Source organism: Salmo salar, chromosome ssa01 (assembly GCF_905237065.1).
Source record: "Salmo salar chromosome ssa01, Ssal_v3.1, whole genome shotgun sequence".
Lineage (NCBI taxonomy): Eukaryota > Metazoa > Chordata > Actinopteri > Salmoniformes > Salmonidae > Salmo > Salmo salar.
The window spans coordinates 137,243,410-137,261,417 of NC_059442.1; the positions used below are offsets into that span (position 1 = coordinate 137,243,410).

Below are 18,008 nucleotides of genomic sequence, written 5' to 3' on the forward strand. Positions count from 1 at the left end.
AAGCTGTTTTTCAGTCTCAAGGCCATCAGACTGTTAAACAGCCATCACTAACACAGATAGGCTGCTGCCTACATACAGACTCGAAATCATTGGCCACTTCAATAAATGGAGCACTAGTCACTTTTTAATAATGCCACTTTAATCATGTTTATATATCTTACATTATTCATCTCATATGTATATAATGTATTTCATACCATCTGTTGCATCTTGCCTATGCCGGTCGGTCATCGCTCATCCATATATTTATATGTACATATTCTTATTCCATCCCCTTTATACTTGTGTGTATTAGGTAGTTGTTGTGGAATTGTTAGATTACTTGTTATATATTACTGCACTGTTGGAACTCGAAGCACAAGCATTTCGCTACACTCGCATTAACATCTGCTAACCATGTGTATGTGACCAATAAAATGTTATTTGATTTGATGAGGCTGAGAGAAAATGTTGCCGTTTTAGAGCGAATTTAATATAATTCGAAACATTTCTTTAATGGTTTATAACGTGTTGCTGGTGCTACGCCAGTGACCCAGATGTTGTATTCTCCCGTTCAATGCTAACAGCTGCTCACCAGTTGTTGTGCCATCAGATGTCCACAAGATGGAGCCTATAAGACATCACATTTCCCTCTGATTTGTGCATATGTATATAATGGTGTGTATAGACAGTATGGACTGTATTTGAATAGGAAAGGTATGTACAGCAGTAGTTATATAGGATGAGCCTGGACTAGAATGCGGTATATACATATGAAGTGGGTAAAACAGTATGTGAACATTATTATTAAATTGACCAGTGTCAATGACTATGTACAGAGGGCAGCAGTCTCTAAGGTGTAGGGTAGAGTATCAGGTGATAGCCGGCTAGTAACAGTAACTGCCTTCTAGAGGGTGGTAAGGTGAACAGGCCGTGGCTTGGGTGACTGAGGTCCTTGGTGTGGTAAGCCCCGGTGATGTGTTGGGATTACCGTACCACCTTCCGGAGAGCCCTGCGGTTGTGGATGGTGCAATTGCTGTACCAGACGGTGATACAACCCGACACAATGCTCTCAATGGTGCATCTGTAGAAGTTTGTGAGGGTCTTAGGGGCCAAGCCAAATTTCTTCAGCCTCCTGAGGTTGTAGACACACTGTTGCACTTTCTTCACCATACTGTCTGAGTACTGGCTCAGTTGGTAAGAGCATGGTGTTTGCAACGCCAGCATGGTGTGTGCAATGCCAGGGTTGTGGGTTCGATTCCCACGGGGGGCCAGTACAAAAAAAATGCATGAAATGAAATGAAATGGATAATGGAAATGGATAAGAGTGTATGATGAAAATGAAATGGATGGAACCTTTCAGGTTGTCATTGATCAGAGGAACTTGATTCTCTTCACCATTTCCACTGCCGGCCCCATCGATGTGGATGGAGGCGTGTTCCCTCTGCTGTCTCCTGAAGTCCACAATCAACTTTTGTTGATGTTAAGGGAGAGGTTATTTTCCTGGCACCACTCTGCCAGGGCCCTCACCTCCTCCCTGTAGGCTGTCTTACACAGTTGTGTCATCAGAAAACTTGATGATTGAGTTGGAGACGTGCATGGCCACGCAGTCATGGCTGAACAGGGAGTACAGGAGGGTGCTAAGCACGCACCCTTGTGGGGCCCCTGTGTTGAGGATCAGTGTGGTGGAGGTGTTGTTGCCTACCTTCACCACCTGGGGGCGGCCCGTCAGGAAGTCCAATATCCAGTTGCACAGGGCGGGGTTCAGACCCAGGGCCCCAAGCTTATTGATGAGCTTGGAATGCACTATGGTGTTGATGACTGAGCTATAGTCGATGAACAGCATTCTTACATAAGTATTCCTCTTGTTCAGATGGGATAGGGCAGTGTGCAGTGAGATGTCAATTGCGTCATCCATGGAGGTGGGTAAGGTGGAGGTGATATAATGCTTAACTAGCCTCTCAAAGCACTTCATGATGACAGAAGTGAGTGCTACGGGGCGATAGTAATTTAGTTCAGTTACCTTCATTTTCTTGGGTACAGGAACAATGGTGGACATCTTGATGCAAGTTGGGACAACAGACTGGGATAGGGAAAGATTGATATGTCCGTAAATACTTCAGCCAACTGGTCTGCACATGCGCTGAGGACACAGCTTGGGATGCTGTCTGGGCCAACATCCTTGCGAGGGTTAACAAGCTTAAATATCTTACTCACGTCGGCCACGGAAAACGAGCGCTTGTGAGTGGTGGTGGCCTGCATCGGCGGCTCTATGTTTTCCTCATAGTGGGCGAAGAAGGTGTTTAACTTGTCCCTGTACTGTTGTTTTGCCTCCTTGATTGCCTTATGGAGGACATAGCTGATCTGTTTGAAAATGTCCATGTTTCCAGTCACCTTTCCATGGTGAAATACGGTGGTTCGCGCTTTCAGTTTTGCGCAAATGCTGCTATCTATCCACGGTTTTTGGTTTGGATAAGTTCTATATTTTTTATATATACACTACCGTTCTAAAGTTTGGGGTTACAGTAAAGAGGCGACTCCGGGATGCTGGCCTTCTAGGCAGAGTTGCAAAGAAAAAGCCATATCTCAGACTGGCCAATAAAAAGAGAAGATTAAGATGGGCAAAATAACACAGACACTGGACAGAGGAACTCTGCCTAGAAGGCCAGCATCCCAGAGTTGCCTCTTCACTGTTGATGTTGAGACTGGTGTTTTGCGGGTACTATTTAATGAAGCTGCCAGTTGAGGACTTGTGAGGCATCTGTTTCTCAAACTAGACACTCTAATGTACTTGTCCTCTTGCTCAGTTGTGCACCGGGGCCTCCCACTCCTCTTTCTATTCTGGTTAGAGCCAGTTTGCGCTGTTCTGTGAAGGGAGTAGTACACAGCGTTGTACGAGATCTTCAGTTTCTTGGCAATTTCTTACACGGAATAGCCTTCATTTCTTAGAACAAGAATAGACTGACGAGTTTCAGACTGACGAGTTTATTTCTGACGAGTTTATTTCTGGCCATTTTGAGCCTGTAATCAAATCCACAAATGCTGATGCTCCAGATACTCAACTAGTCTAAAGATGGCCAGTTTTATTGCTTCTTTAATCAGAACAACAGTTTTCAGCTGTGCTAACATAATTGCAAAAGGGTTTTCTAATGATCAATTAGCCTTTAAAATGATAAACTTGGATTAGCTAACACAACATGCCATTGGAAAACAGGAGTGATGGTTGCTGATAATGGGCCTCTGTACGCCTATGTAGATATTCCATAAATAAAATCAGTAGGCATTTAAAACATTAACAATGTCTACACTGTATTTCTGAATCATTTGATGTTATTTTAATGGACAGAAAATTGGCTTTTCTTTCAAAAACAAGGACATTTCTAAGTGACCTCAAATTTTTGAAGTCGGAAGTATACATACACTTAGGTTGGAGTCATTAAAACTCGTTTTTCAACCACTCCACAAATTTCTCATAAACAAACTATAGTTTTGGCAAGTCGGTTAGGACATCTACTTTGTGCATGACACAAGTCATTTTTCCAACAATTGTTTACAGACAGATTATTTCACTTATAATTCACTGTATCACAATTCCAGTGGGTCAGAAGTTTACATACACTAAGTTGATTGTGCCTTTAAACAGCTTGGAAATTCCAGACAATGATGTCATGGGTTTAGAAGCTTCTGGTAGGCTAATTGACATCATTTGAGTCAATTGGAGGTGTAACTGTGGATGTATTTCAAGGCCTACCTTCAAACTCAGTGCCTCTTTGCGTGACATCATGGGAAAATCAAAAGAAATCAGTCAAGACCTCAGAAAAACAATTGTAGACCTCCACAAGTCTGTTTCATCCTTGGGAGCAATTTCCAAACACCTGAAGGTCCCACATTCATCTGTACAAACAATAGTACGCAAGTATAAACACCATGGGACCACGCAGCCGTCATACCGCTCACACGTCTGTCTCCTAGAGATGAACGTACTTTGGTGCGAAAAGTGTCAATCAATCCCAGAACAACAGCAAAGGACCTTGTGAAGATGCTGGAGGAAACAGGTACAAAAGTATCTATATACACAGTAAAACGAGTCCTATATCGACATAACCTGAAAGGCTGCTCAGCAAGGAAGAAGCCACTGCTCCAAAACCCCCATAAAAAACTAGACTTCGGTTTGCAACTGCACATGGGGACAAAGATCATACTTTTTGGAGAAATGTCCTCTGGTCTGATGAAACAAAAATAGAACAGTTTGGCCATAATGACCATCGTTATGTTTGGAGGAAAAAGGGGGAGGCTTGCAAGCCGAAGAACACCATCCCGACCGTGAAGCACGGGGTGGCAGCATCATGTTGTGTTGGTGCTTTGCTGCAGGAGGGACTGGTGCACTTCACAAAATAGATGGCATCATGAGAAGGGAAATTATGTGGATATATTGAAGCAAAATCTCAAGACATCAGTCAGGAAGTTAAAGCTTGGTTGCAAACCCCAAGCATACTCCAAAGTTGTGGCAAAATAGCTTAAGGACAACAAAGTCAAGGTATTGGAGTGACCATCACAAAGCTGATGATATAGAAAATTTGAAGCCAGAACTGAAAAAGCGTATGCGAGCAAGGAGGCCTTCAAATCTGACTCAGTTACACCAGCTCTGTCAGGAGGAATGGGCCAAAATTAACCCAACTTATTGTGGGAAGCTTGTGGAACGCTACCCGAAATATTTGGCCCAAGTTAAACAATTTAAAGGCAATGCAACCAAATACTAATTGAGTGTATGTACATTTCTGACCCACTGGGAATGTGATGAAAGAAAGAAAAGCTGAAATAAATCATTCTCTCTACTATTATTCTGACATTTCAATTTTTTAAAATAAAGTGGTGATCCTAACTGACCTAAGACAGGGAATTTTTAATAGGATTAAATGCCAGGAATTGTGGAAAAAGTTTAAATGTATTTGGCAAAGGTGTATGTAAACTTCCGACTTCAACTGTGTATATATATATATATATATATATATATATATATATATATATATATATATATATATATATATTTCTTTTTTTTGTTTTTTACAATAAACTAAAACATACAGTCAAAATCTATAAATTGTCATTGTCACAGTGGGAATAACATCCTCTATGCACTTCCTGATGAACTCCGTCACCGAGTCTGTGTATGTCAATACTATTCTCAGAGACAACCCGGAACATTTAAAAGTCCGCGTGATCAAAACAATCTTGAAGCATAACGTTGGTTAGACCAACGTTGAAAAGTCCTTACCACGGGTAGATCCTGTTTAAGTTTTTGCTTATAGGAGGGGAGGAGCAAAATGGAGGCAATCAGATTTTCCAAAGGGAGGGTGGTGGAGGGCCTAGTAGCCATCCCGGAAGTGAGTGTAGCAATGGTCCAGTGATCTCGATACGCGAGTCGCACGGGAGATGTGTTGATCGAACTTTGGTAGCATTTTCCTCAGATTTCCTTTATTATCCTTTATTCTTTCTTCCTGTCCACACAATGGATGGAGAACCCCACTTTCTGAATGGATGGGGACAGTATATCCGGAGAGCCATGATTTCGTAAAACAGAGTATGTTACGGTCCCTGATGTCTCTCCAGACAGAGATCCTCGCCCTGAGCTTGTCTACTTTATTGTCCAGGGACTGAAGGCTAGAGAGTACTTGGAAGTGATGGAAGTATGCAAGCCTCTGGAGTCTGACTAGGAGACCAGACCTTAATTCCTCTTCTCCGGGCATTAGCGTCTTGGAGCAGCCGCTGGGATGAATAAAATTGCCTTCAGTTCAAACAAAAGTTCAAACAAAAGGATCAGATTCAGGAAAGTCACATTTCAAATCAAATCAAAGTTTATTTGTCACGTGCGCTGAATACAGCAGGTGTAGACCTTACAGTGAAATGCTTACTTACAGGCTCTAACCAATAGTGCTGTGTGTGTGTGTGTGTGTGTGTGTGTGTGTGTGTGTGTGTGTGTGTGTGTGTGTGTGTGTGTGTGTGTGTGTGTGTGTGTGTGTAAGTAAAGAAATAAAACAACTGTAAAAAGACATTTGAAAATAAGAGTAGCAAGGCTATATACAGACACTGGTTAGTCAGGCTTATTAAGGTATTATGTACATGTGGGTATGGTTAAAGTGACTTTGCATGGGTATGGTTAAAGTGACTATGCATATATGATGAACAGAGAGTAGCAGTAGCGTAAAAAGAGGGGTTGGCAGGTGGTGGGACACAGATAGCAGATAGCCCGATTAGCCAATGTGCGGGAGCACTGGTTGGTCGGGCCAATTGAGGTAGTATGTACATGAATGTATAGTTAAAGTGACTATGCATATAAGATAAACAGAGAGTGGGGGGGGGGGCAACAATGCAGTCCAGGTAACCATTTGGTTACCTGTTCAGGAGTCTTATGGCTTGGGGGTAAAAACTGTTGAGAAGCCTTTTTTTTCCTAGACTTGGCACTCCGGTACCGCTTGCCATGCGGTAGCAGAGAGAACAGTCTATGACTGGGGTGGCTGGGGTCTTCGACAATTTTCAGGGCCTTCCTCTGACACCGCCTGGTGTAGAGGTCCTGGATGGCAGGAAGCCTGGCCCCAGTGATGTACTGGGCCGTACGCACTACCCTCTGAAGTGCCTTGCGGTCAGAGGCCGAGCAATTGCCGTACCAGGCAGAGATGCAACCAGTCAGGATGCTCTCGATGTTGCAGCTGTAGAACCTTTTGAGGATCTCAGGACCCATGCCAAATCTTTTTAGTTTCCTGAGGGGGAATAGGCTTTGTCGTGCCCTCTTCACGACTGTCTTGGTGTGTTTGGACCATTCTAATTTGTTGTTGATGTGGACATCAAGGAATTTCAAGCTCTCAACCTGCTCCACTACAGCCCCATCGATGAGAATGGGGATGTGCTCGGTGCTACTTTTCCTGTAGTCCACAATCATCTCCTTAGTCTTGGTTACATTGAGGGATAGGTTGTTATTCTGGCACCACCCGGCCAGGTCTCTGACCTCCTCCCTATTGGCTGTCTCGTCGTTGTTGGTGATCAGGCCTACCACTGTTGTGTCGTCAGCAAACTTAATGATGGTGTTGGAGTGATGCCTGGCCATGCAGTCATGGGTGAACAGGGAGTACAGGAGGAGACTGACATGCTCCCCTGGGGAGCTCCAGTGTTGAGGATCAGCGTGGCAGATATGTTGTTACCTACCCTCACCACCTGGGGGCGGCCCGTCAGGAAGTCCAGGATCCAGTTGTAGAGGGAGGTGTTTAGTCCCAGGTTCCTTAGCTTAGTGATGAGCTTTGAGGGTACTATGGTGTTGAATGCTGAGCTGTAGTCAATGAATAGCATTCTCACATAGGTGTTCCTTTTGTCCAGGTGGGAAAGGGCAGTGTGGAGTGCAACAGAGATTGCATCATCTGTGGATCTGTTTGGGCGGTATGCAAATTGGAGGGGGTTTAGGGTTTCTGAGATAATGGTGTTGATGTGAGCCATTACCAGCCATTCAAAGCAGTTCATGGCTACGGACGTGAGTGCTACGAGTCTGTAGTCATTTAGGCAGGGTTCCTTTGTGTTCTTGGGCACAGGGACTATGGTGGTCTGCTTGAAGCATGTTGGTATTACAGACTCAATCAGGGACATGTTGAAAATGTCAGTGAAGACACCTGCCAGTTGGTCAGCACATGCCCGGAGCACACGTCCTGGTAATCCATCTGGCCCCGCAGCCTTGTGAATGTTGACCTGTTTAAAAGGTCTTACTCACGTCGGCTATGGAGAGCATGATCACACAGTCGTCCGGAACAGCTGATGCTCTCATGCATGCCTCAGTGTTGCTTGCCTCGAAGCGAGCATAGAAGTGATTTAGCTCGTCTGGTAGGCTCGTGTCACTGGGCAGCTCGTGGCTGTGCTTCCCTTTGTAGTCTGTATAGTTTGCAAGCCCTGCCACATCCGACGAGCGTCGGAGCCGGTGTAGTATGATTCAATCTTAGCCCTGTATTGACGCTTTGCCTGTTTGATGGTTCGTCGCAGGGCATAGCGGGATTTCTTGTAAGCTTTCGGGTTAGAGTCCCGCACCTTGAAAGCGGCAGCTCTACCCTTTAGCTCAGTGCGAATGTTGCCTGTAATCCATGGCTTCTGGTTGGGGTATGTACGTACAGTCACTGTGGGGATGACGTCCTCAATGCACTTATTGATAAAGCCAGTGACTGATGTGGTGTATTCCTCAATGTCATCGGAAGAATCCCGGAACATGTTCCAGTCTGTGATAGCAAAACAGTCCGGTAGTTTAGCATCTGCTTCATCTGACCATTTTTTTATAGACCGAGTCACTGGTGCTTCCTGCTTTAATTTTTGCTTGTAAGCAGGAATCAGTAGGATAGAGTTGTGGTCGGATTTACCAAATGGAGGGCGAGGGAGAGCTTTGTACGCGTCTCTGTGTGTGGAGTACAGGTGATCTAGAATTGTTTTCCCTCTGGTTGCACATTTAACATGTTGATAGAGATTTGGTAGAACTGATTTAAGTTTCCCTGCATTAAAGTCTCCGGCCACTAGGAGCGCCGCCTCTGGGCGAGTGGTTTCCTGTTTGCTTATTTCCTTATACAGCTGGCTGAGTGCGGTCTTAGTGCCGGCATCTGTCTGTGGTGGTAAATAAATAGCCACGAAAAGTATAGCTGAGAACTCTCTAGGCAAGTGGTGTGGCCTGCAGTTTATCACAATGTACTCTACTTCAGGCGAGCAAAATCTAGAGACTTCCTTAGATTCCGTGCACCAGCTGTTGTTTACAAATATGCACAGACCGCCCCCCCTCGTCTTACCGGAGTGTGCTGTTCTATCCTGCCGGTGCAGCGTGTATCCCGCTAGCTGAATATCCATGTCGTCATTCAGCCACGATTCCGTGAAACATAGGATATTACAGTTTTTGATGTCCCGTTGGTAGGATGTTCGTGATCGTACCTCGTCTAGTTTATTGTCCAATGATTGCACGTTGGCGAGTAATATTGACGGTAACGGCAGCTTTCCTAGCTGCCTTCTGCGGGTCCAGACGAGGCATCCGGCTCTTTTTCCTCTGCGTCGCTTCCTTTTGCGAATAATTGGGAAGTCTGCCCTGTGGGGTGTTTGGAGAATATCGTGTGAGTCCTGCTTGCTGCTGTTGTTGTTGTTGAAAAAAAATCTTTGTCTAATCCGAGGTGAGTGATCGCTGTCCTGATATCTAGAAGCTCTTTTCTGCCGTAAGATACGGTTGCAGAAATATTATGTACAAAATACTTTACAAATATCGTGAAAAAAACACATAGCACAGTTGGTTAGGAGACCGTAAAACTGCGGCCATCTCCTGAAATGCTGGTGAGTGACCGCCAATCTAATATCCCAAACATATTTTTTGCTGTAGGTAATAACGCAAGTAACGTTCTGAGCAAATAATGTACGAAATAACAACAACCACCACAACATCAAGAAAAATACTGCAAAGTTGTCTAGGAGCTAGAAACAGGGCGACCATGTTTGTCGCCGCCATCTTGTTCACCTTATATTCGAAAGTACTTTGTTAGAAAAAAAGAACAATAAAAGATTAAGTAACTCATAAAACAATTCCATAAATGGAAACAGTAACATCAAATGTAGGCAAAAAGAGAAATATTTATTTCATGATAGACCACATTTTGGAAATACTCAACCATTCAAAGAAAAATGTACACTATTAAGTTATTTTTTGAGGAAGTACTGATAGGAGTTGAAATATCTATAACACATGCAATGAGTTTTCTCCACTACACAAACAGCGACTAAGTAGTCCCCCCCCCTTAGCCAACATGTACTCCCACCCAAAATCATCCCTTCCTATCCTAGGTGTCAGGAGTTATGTTTGGGAGTAGTGGGAATACACACAACATAGTCACATACGATCAGAAACCTACAGTACTCTTTCCTCTTCCACCACATCAGTCTTAGTTTTTCAGCCAATGTCACTGTTTGAATCATCTGGTCAGTCGATTATTGTGGGTACTTGGGGTTGACAACTGATCTGGGATGGGATAGGAAACCAGAGAATATGGCAGCCATCTTTATCTTCAACATCTGATTACATGGATGTGGTCAGTCAACGATCCAGTGTGGCTTTCTGCACTGTAGGCTAGATTAAATCTGGTGCACTGTTTCCCCTTGGAGCTAGAAAGTGTATGACTGCATTCGATATATTTATATTGTGACATCATATCATTTTCAGGTAGATCATCATAATGATGTTGACTTTTTGATTCTGAGTAATTCATGGAGCTGCCATATTACTTCACCTGACACCACAGCACCAAAAAGAAAATTCAGAGAATTTTCAACATTTTAAACTTCCTATAATCCCAGGACCATGTGTCCATCTGTAAATAAGGCAAGGTACAAACAAACTGATAATGAAAATCTCTAGGTTAAAGTTCATCCGGACATTAATAAAAAATAAGTTGCATTTGGCTTTAAAATAATTACGGTTGGTCCAGTTTTTAGCAAGTACAGTTTGGTCTTTTACTAAATAAAACAAAATAAAACCAACAAAAACGTTGAACACCAAGATAGATTTTCAGTGCATTAGGTGAGTGTTGGACTGACTTAAATTTCCCTTTTTGCCCCCTGTTGATTGTGAGGAGTACCCATAGACTTAAAGTGCTGAGACTGATGTGAACCTTCTATCTGTACACCCATTCTACCTGCCATTACACCCCACGGTGAGTCACTGTTCTTTTTTGGCTGCGTCAGGAACAGTTCCCCAACTCCAGTGCAATGCTTCTGAGGGCACTGTCTGTCTGTCTTCAGTTGAAAAGAGGGTTGAATGAACGAACAGAGGGTTAAGAACTGGAGCTGTGTCCCAAATGTTGCATCTCCCCCTTCCCTCTTCTTCTCCATCCATAGTGCACTCTGCAGTAGAGGTTGGATGGGTAGAGCTCGACTGTAAGCTGGCGGTGGTCCATGGACCATAACTGACGAATCCTGTGAGTATTAACCACACTTCAAAGGCACCATAATGTTATAGTGGTCAGGGCAAGTGAGTGTGTCTGTGTGTGCAAGACAAACTAATCCTGGCATTTCTCCTTCCACCTCTCTTGTACGCCCTCAAGGCATCACCATGACAACTAAGGCAAAATCTTCCAGCAAAGAGACACAAATCTGTATTTTTCTTCATCTCTTTTTCTCTGCTGTGTTGCTAATATCCATATCACACATTAATTGTTAGGATCTCTGTTAAATAAATTATCTATACATTATATTACCCCCTCCCATAGACCTGCAACAAAGGAGGATCTATCCATGTAATAAAACTATAGGTTCCCCAGTCTCTGTACGTACAGTATGTTGGGCCTCTCTCTGCAATGTTTCTCAGTTCATGTCAGCCCCCTCAGAACAACCAGAGGCAGACAGACTGGAATCCAGTTTTTCCTCACAGAGATCAAACAGGACAAGATCTTACAAAAAAACAACATAAGCAAAGCCGATGCATACGCGTAGGAAGAAAACCAGAATAGAAACGTTGTTCACTGCAAAATCAGTATCCAGCAAAAAGTATTCCACATGGTGTTTCCCTGGAAACCAACTAGTCCTTTCTGAGGACTGTGGAGCGAGGTGTGATGCGATTGGATAGGAGCCGTGGTGACATCAGAACCTCACTGAACTCCTTCTTCGTCAACATATGTTGAAGGAAACCAGCCAATCTAAAATGTCAGACACACACAGCAATGAGAACTGAAACTTGTCAAAAATCACAACATTGGGGAGAAAAAAAGTACAAAAATAATAATCTAATACTGTAGCCTAAAGAAAGGCTTCTAGATTTCAGTGAGGAAAATGATGAATTAGGCGTTAACATTGCTGACTTCACTTTGAGGTTACACTTTACATTACATTGCTCTCTTACCTGTGTAACCACACAGCAATTATTATAGTAACAACATTGTAATAACATGAATACCATATCTTAAGCCCCTGCTATATTGGTTCTCACTCACCCTGCCATTGGCCTCTCCCTTCCACCAGCCCTGGTCTCCTCCGATCTTGCTGTAGATCTTGACAATGTCTCCTTCTCTGAGTGACAGCTCCCTCATGTCCCGTGCTGCAAAATTGTACCTGGCCACCGCTGTGCTGACCACCCTCGGTGTGAACACTGCAACAATGACATCAGAGTCAGTGAGATAACAGTGCAGAGAGAGCAGACACATTGGTGTTCCACAGGTAACTTACAGATCCTACAGTGCAGAACATTTACAGACAGTAGTGGAGATTAGGGTTGGAGGAGAGGATTGTGCATGAGGATTTTTCATTCTTTTTTATTTTATTTATTGTGTGTTTTTGTTCTACCTTGTGTTATTTTTCGTGCTACATTGCTATTGATTACTGCATCGTTGGGTTTGGAACTTTCAAGAAAGGTATTTCACTGTACTTGTGCACGTGACCTTAAAACTTGAAACTTAAGATGGGTTCTTTACCCCTCGACCCAGTTTTATATTCTAAATAAATCAGTTAATTCAATGCTCTACCTAATGATGACACAATAAAAGAAAGAAAGTAACACACTCCTGTACGCCCTCAAGGCATCACCATGACAACTAAGGCAAAGTATTCCAGCAAAGAGACACACACCTATCTTTTTCTTCATCTCTTTTTATCTGCTCTGTTGATAATATCAATATCACACAATAAGCATTAGGATCTCTGTTAAATACATGATCTATACATTAGATTACCCCATCCCATAGACCTGCAACAAAGGAGGAGTCTGTCCATGTAATAAAACTATAGGTTCCCCAGTCTCTGTACGTAGAGTAAGTTGGGCCTCTGCAATGTTCTCTGCTGTTAGTTCAATGCCTTTTCAATGATGGCACATCAACGACACAAAACAACTAAGAAAGAAAGTCGCACACTCAATATATGCTCCTATCAATGTAATGGGTGAAAATCTCATGCTTCTACAGTGATGACACATGACAACCGAGAGGAGAACCTTTGACAGCTACGAACGAATATGGGAGGAAAAGGGATGTGAGAGGAGAGGAGAGGAGAGGTGGCTTGCTTGCTAGAGGACAGAGGGAAGAAGAAGAAGACTTGAAGAGAAGGAGGAGAGAGTACCTGACCAGAAGGGGGCTGAGCTCTGAGAGGAGGAGAAGTTGAGACCCTGAGGACTGAGGAAGGAGAAGTTGTAGGAAGCACCAATGGCTGCTGAGACAGTCAGTGAAAGAGGGAAAAGGGGAAAGAGAAGAAAAGAAAGAAAGAGAGAAGAAAGAAAGAAAAGAAAAGAAAGAGAACTCATTAGGGAACATGCAATGGCTGGCCAGAGATCAAGGTGGCCACCACATACATAGGGCTTTGTCCCCCATGGAAAAACAAGCCTAAATCAAGAGAAAAAACACTACTCCCATTCTATACTCATGCCTCACACACTGAAAAACCAACCCTGACAAACGTCCAATCCTCCAGAGGCGCTGTATCCTCTTGTTCTCTCCCCTAGACTCCACCCCTTCCAACCCCTCCAACCCACACACACAGATCAACAAGCCCATTGTCTCCATCCATTTCCACACGCTGACCAGAAAGATGGAGGGGGGAAAATGTGTTGTTGGTGCCATTTGGGCCTGGCTGGAGAGGGAGCAAACAAAGGCAGATCAGTGTGGGAGTCTGGCCAGAGCAGAGAGCAGGGCAGAATCATTTATTATACATCTAATGATTGAGGGTGTTCAACAAAGCCCATTCAGCTGGCCTGACACCCAGTCAGCCAGCCCAGGGCCTGAGACAGCTGCCAGGAGCCCCAGCCTTCCTCCTTCTGGCTGGCTACATGGGTCAGGGGAGGTGGTGACTCTGGGAGGGACTGAGCCTTGCAGGGTGACTGGCCTGGCTGGGTGTTTCCTGTTCTGGGAGGAGAGAGGCGGGTGGAGAAACAAACCAGCAGCCTGCCCCTCTCAGTTAACTCTGTGCAGTGAAGACTCTGGATGAAGGCATGGATTGACTGAACAGGGGTGTCTCCTATGTGTGCATCGGTGGTAATGGCAGACAGAAGAGGAAGAGAGAGGAGGGAGTCTCACCAGGGATGGGCTCACCTGGAGAGCGAGTGCTGGCCCGCGACGCCGGCCCCCGTTCTCTAGATTTGTAGGGATATCGTAATGTCGTGTCTAGCAGCTTGAAACTCTCCTTCAGCGAATGAGACTGATAGTACTCCACCAACTCCTGTCAGACAGAACACAAGAGAAAGAAATTCATTGACCATATAAGCATTACAAATGGTATGTGACATTATGTGACTGATAGATGAAAACTCTCTTACCAGTAGACTCTCAAACTTCTTAGCCTCAGTGATGTGGATCCAGCTGTCTTTCTCAATGACTTTAATGTGCTTTACTTCATCATTGAACCTATTGGAGACAAAAGTACTGCAGTGACCGCAGTACTCACAGAGGTGGGAGCTGACAGCGTGGGCATTAGAGCTGACAGCGTGGGCATTAGAGCTGACAGCGTGGGCATTAGAGCTGACAGCGTGGGCATTAGAGCTGACAGCGTGGGCATTAGAGGTGACAGCGAGGGCATTAGAGGTGACAGCGAGGGCATTAGAGGTGACAGCGTGGGAATTAGAGGTGACAGCGTGGGCATTAGAGCTGACAGCGTGGGCATTAGAGCTGACAGCGTGGGCATTAGAGCTGACAGCGTGGGCATTAGAGCTGACAGCGTGGGCATTAGAGCTGACAGCGTGGGCATTAGAGGTTGACACGGAAACAGGACTACAGTGGGTCTTGCAGCTCCCGGTAGGAATGGGAGTGAAGTTCTGGGTTTGAAATATGTCATGTGTGGAGCTTTTCATTATTACTGTGTGTAAGCCTAATATAGTTTACTTAATAAAAATCTCTACAAAATAAATGTTAATTTCCCCTCTCCTGGCTGCAGTTGCAGCCAGTCACTCAGATGCACGTGGAGACATACACAATTGCACATGTCCACAGGGCATGGTCTAACTCACTCCAATGGCATCACAAACTGTATGACAACTTCCTGGTAATGTACACAACAAATATCAATTTTGATATGAACGTGGCTTTCACTATAAAGTATGTGAAGGAATGGGGGGTTTGTTAGTGATGGGGGGTTTCTTCTGTGATTTTTCTTTGCTAGGGTAAATTAGGGTAAACACTAACTTGATGCTGATGGCGAACCTCTCTGCCTCAGCAGTCCTCTCTCTGATCAGGTATGTCCCACTGCTGTGGGACTTCAACAGGTTGTCAGCCTGTGTCCGCTCCATGTTGCCAGCAAACCTGACAGGACGTTGAGGGGGAACACAGGTCACTGATGGACTTCAGAATATACATAGTAATACACTGTCCTAACATAGTAATAAGCTGTCCTAACATAGTAATACACTGTCCTAACATAGTAATACACTGTCCTAACATAGTAGTACACTGACCTAACATAGTAGTACACTGACCTAACATAGTAGTACACTGACCTAACATAGTAATACACTGTCCTAACGTAGTAATACACTGCCCTAACATAGTAATAAGCTGTCCTAACATAGTAATACACTGTCCTAACATAGTAATAAGCTGTCCTAACATAGTAATACACTGTCCTAACATAGTAATAAGCTGTCCTAACATAGTAATAAGCTGTCCTAACATAGTAATAAGCTGTCCTAACATAGTAATAAGCTGTCCTAACATAGTAATACGCTGTCCTAACATAGTAATACGCTGTCCTAACATAGTAGTACACTGACCTAACATAGTAATACGCTGTCCTAACGTAGTAATAAGCTGTCCTAACGTAGTAATAAGCTGTCCTAACGTAGTAATACGCTGTCCTAACGTAGTAATACGCTGTCCTAACATAGTAATGCTGTCCTAACATAGTAATAAGCTGTCCTAACATAGTAATAAGCTGTCCTAACATAGTAATAAGCTGTCCTAACATAGTAATACACTGTCCTAACATAGTAGTACGCTGTCCTAACATAGTAGTACGCTGACCTAACATAGTAGTACACTGACCTAACATAGTAATACACTGACCTAACATAGTAATACACTGTCCTAACGTAGTAATACACTGTCCTAACATAGTAGTACACTGACCTAACATAGTAATACGCTGTCCTAACATAGTAATACGCTGTCCTAACGTAGTAATACGCTGTCCTAATGTAGTAATACACTGTCCTAACATAGTAATACGCTGTCCTAACATAGTAATACGCTGTCCTAACATAGTAATAAGCCGTCCTAACATAGTAATACACCGTCCTAACATAGTAATAAGCTGTCCTAACATAGTAATACGCTGTCCTAACATAGTAATACGCTGTCCTAACATAGTAATACGCTGTCCTAACACAGTAATACACTGTCCTAACACAGTAATACACTGTCCTAACGCAGTAATACACTGTCCTAACGCAGTAATACACTGTCCTAACGCAGTAATACACTGCCCTAACATAGTAATACCACAGTAATACAATTTATTTACTTCAGAGAAATGAGGAGAGGGGTACTTGCAAACTAGACTGAATATCACAACTTTTGAAATGTCTGTGAAGGGTCGTACCATGGGTATGCATAATAGTCTGTTTCCCTTGAGGACTGCCGGCTGGGGAAGGACTGGAACAAAGGCTGTGGTGACAACCACAAAATCAGCATTAGAGATTTCATAAATAGAGTCATGAGTGAGTGAATGTGTATGTGAGGGGTCCTTTACCTTGGGGTCCAAACAAGGCTTTACACAGCTGTTAGGAAAGAAGCCACTCTTCTGGGTTTGGATAAGCTTTCCCTGGGAGAGAGAGACACTAGGTGTCGATATACAACAACTGTGTTGCTATGCCTGGATGTAGGAGCACATTGGGCATGCTCATCAGAATGTGTATGTGTAACCTATAGTCAGTATTTATAGGGGTCAGGGAGGGATTTTACCTCCCACCAGGTGGTGTCAGGTTCCCCCTTCAGGAGCTCGATGAAGTCGCCTGTCTGGAAGGAGAGTGGAGGCTTCCCTGGAGGAACAGGCGTCCCGTGATAATTCCTCACAGCCACCATCTTAGGACCTGAAGCCAAGATAAAATGCATACAGTTAGATAGACTGAACACTCTTCACTTGGGCTATTAAGACTACACAGAATTCTCCATATAACATTTCAACACTTCCATCACTCGTGTTAGTATACTCAATCAGCTCTTGCATTGTAGTCTTCCACTAGATGGCAGCAGAGAGCTGTAGCGCTACTCCACATTCCAGCCAACTTCAAGTTAGTTTGACAGCTTGAGAGCAATCTTTATCAACGTCTACTGTACATTGTATGGATTCCTGACTGACTAACATTAATTACACTGTGCTATATGATTTCCTGTATGAACAGCATTCCTACCTGAAGGCGGTAGTCCAGGTTCCTGAAAGGGGAAGGATAAACACAGCAACAGTGTCAAGATCAGGGAGCTCTAAGAGCTAATCGTATTAATGTTCTACACAACCAAACAGATGAATCAATCAGTTATCAATACAACAACAAAATGGTCATTAATTCATAAAACAATAGATTTCATTCTTCAAAAGGTGATACATCTGAATGTATAAGGGAGGGTGAAACACTCACTGTATCGAGTGGATCTGAAAAAATGTGAGAGAGAAAGAGCAGATGGTCACCGAAATGGTACAACTCACTAGTTATGCATGTTCCATAGAACTGTCTGTATCTAGGGAGACTGGTCAGTAACACTTCACTTTAAGTTCCTCTTATATCTCTGTAGTACCACTGTAATGAATAAGTGTTAAGCAGAGGGAGGAGAAACCTACTTATTTTACAGATGGTGATGCACTCTAGACACTCTTTGTGCGCTCCAGTCCCACAATGGGAACAGTAGTACCCCTGGTAGAATATCCCCCTGGGAGATAGAGAGAGTGAGATACACAGAGAGAGATAGAGAGAGTGAGATACACAGAGAGAGATAGAGAGAGTGAGATACAGAGAGATAGAGAGAGTGAGATACAGAGAGAGATCGAAAGAGTGAGATACACAGAGAGAGTGAGAT

At 43.7% G+C, this 18,008-nt stretch overlaps 1 protein-coding gene and 1 long non-coding RNA gene across 16 annotated transcripts in view; one reads left to right on the forward strand and one right to left on the reverse strand.

The window, feature by feature from the left end:
• Window positions 1-9,586: 9,586 nt before the first annotated feature.
• LOC106565324 (guanine nucleotide exchange factor VAV2) overlaps window positions 9,587-18,008 on the reverse strand; it is a 217,939-nt gene continuing 209,517 nt past the window's right edge. For 6 of the 14 annotated variants that reach the window (XM_045690557.1, XM_045690564.1, XM_045690533.1 and 3 more), the window contains 12 exons: window positions 17,773-17,861; window positions 17,573-17,586; window positions 17,348-17,369; window positions 16,899-17,026; window positions 16,687-16,758; window positions 16,537-16,601; window positions 15,126-15,242; window positions 14,264-14,351; window positions 14,025-14,166; window positions 13,075-13,164; window positions 11,958-12,112; window positions 9,587-11,663 (listed from right to left, as the gene is read on the reverse strand). In XM_045690557.1, coding sequence (XP_045546513.1) covers window positions 11,616-11,663; window positions 11,958-12,112; window positions 13,075-13,164; window positions 14,025-14,166; window positions 14,264-14,351; window positions 15,126-15,242; window positions 16,537-16,601; window positions 16,687-16,758; window positions 16,899-17,026; window positions 17,348-17,369; window positions 17,573-17,586; window positions 17,773-17,861 — 1,030 coding nt within the window. In that variant the 3' untranslated portion in view covers window positions 9,587-11,615. The remainder of the gene's footprint in view (window positions 11,664-11,957; window positions 12,113-13,074; window positions 13,165-14,024; window positions 14,167-14,263; window positions 14,352-15,125; window positions 15,243-16,536; window positions 16,602-16,686; window positions 16,759-16,898; window positions 17,027-17,347; window positions 17,370-17,572; window positions 17,587-17,772; window positions 17,862-18,008) is intronic. The other 8 variants (XM_014132304.2, XM_014132364.2, XM_014132371.2 and 5 more) reach the window with 5 other exon arrangements.
• LOC123725393 (uncharacterized) lies at window positions 10,614-13,002 on the forward strand. 2 transcript variants are annotated; one of them, XR_006757844.1, is made up of 4 exons: window positions 10,614-10,682; window positions 10,867-10,946; window positions 12,045-12,180; window positions 12,921-13,002. It is a non-coding gene; the product is annotated as an uncharacterized lncRNA (long non-coding RNA). The 2 variants fall into 2 exon arrangements; XR_006757843.1 differs by lacking the exon at window positions 12,921-13,002 and having other exon boundaries at window positions 11,986-12,214.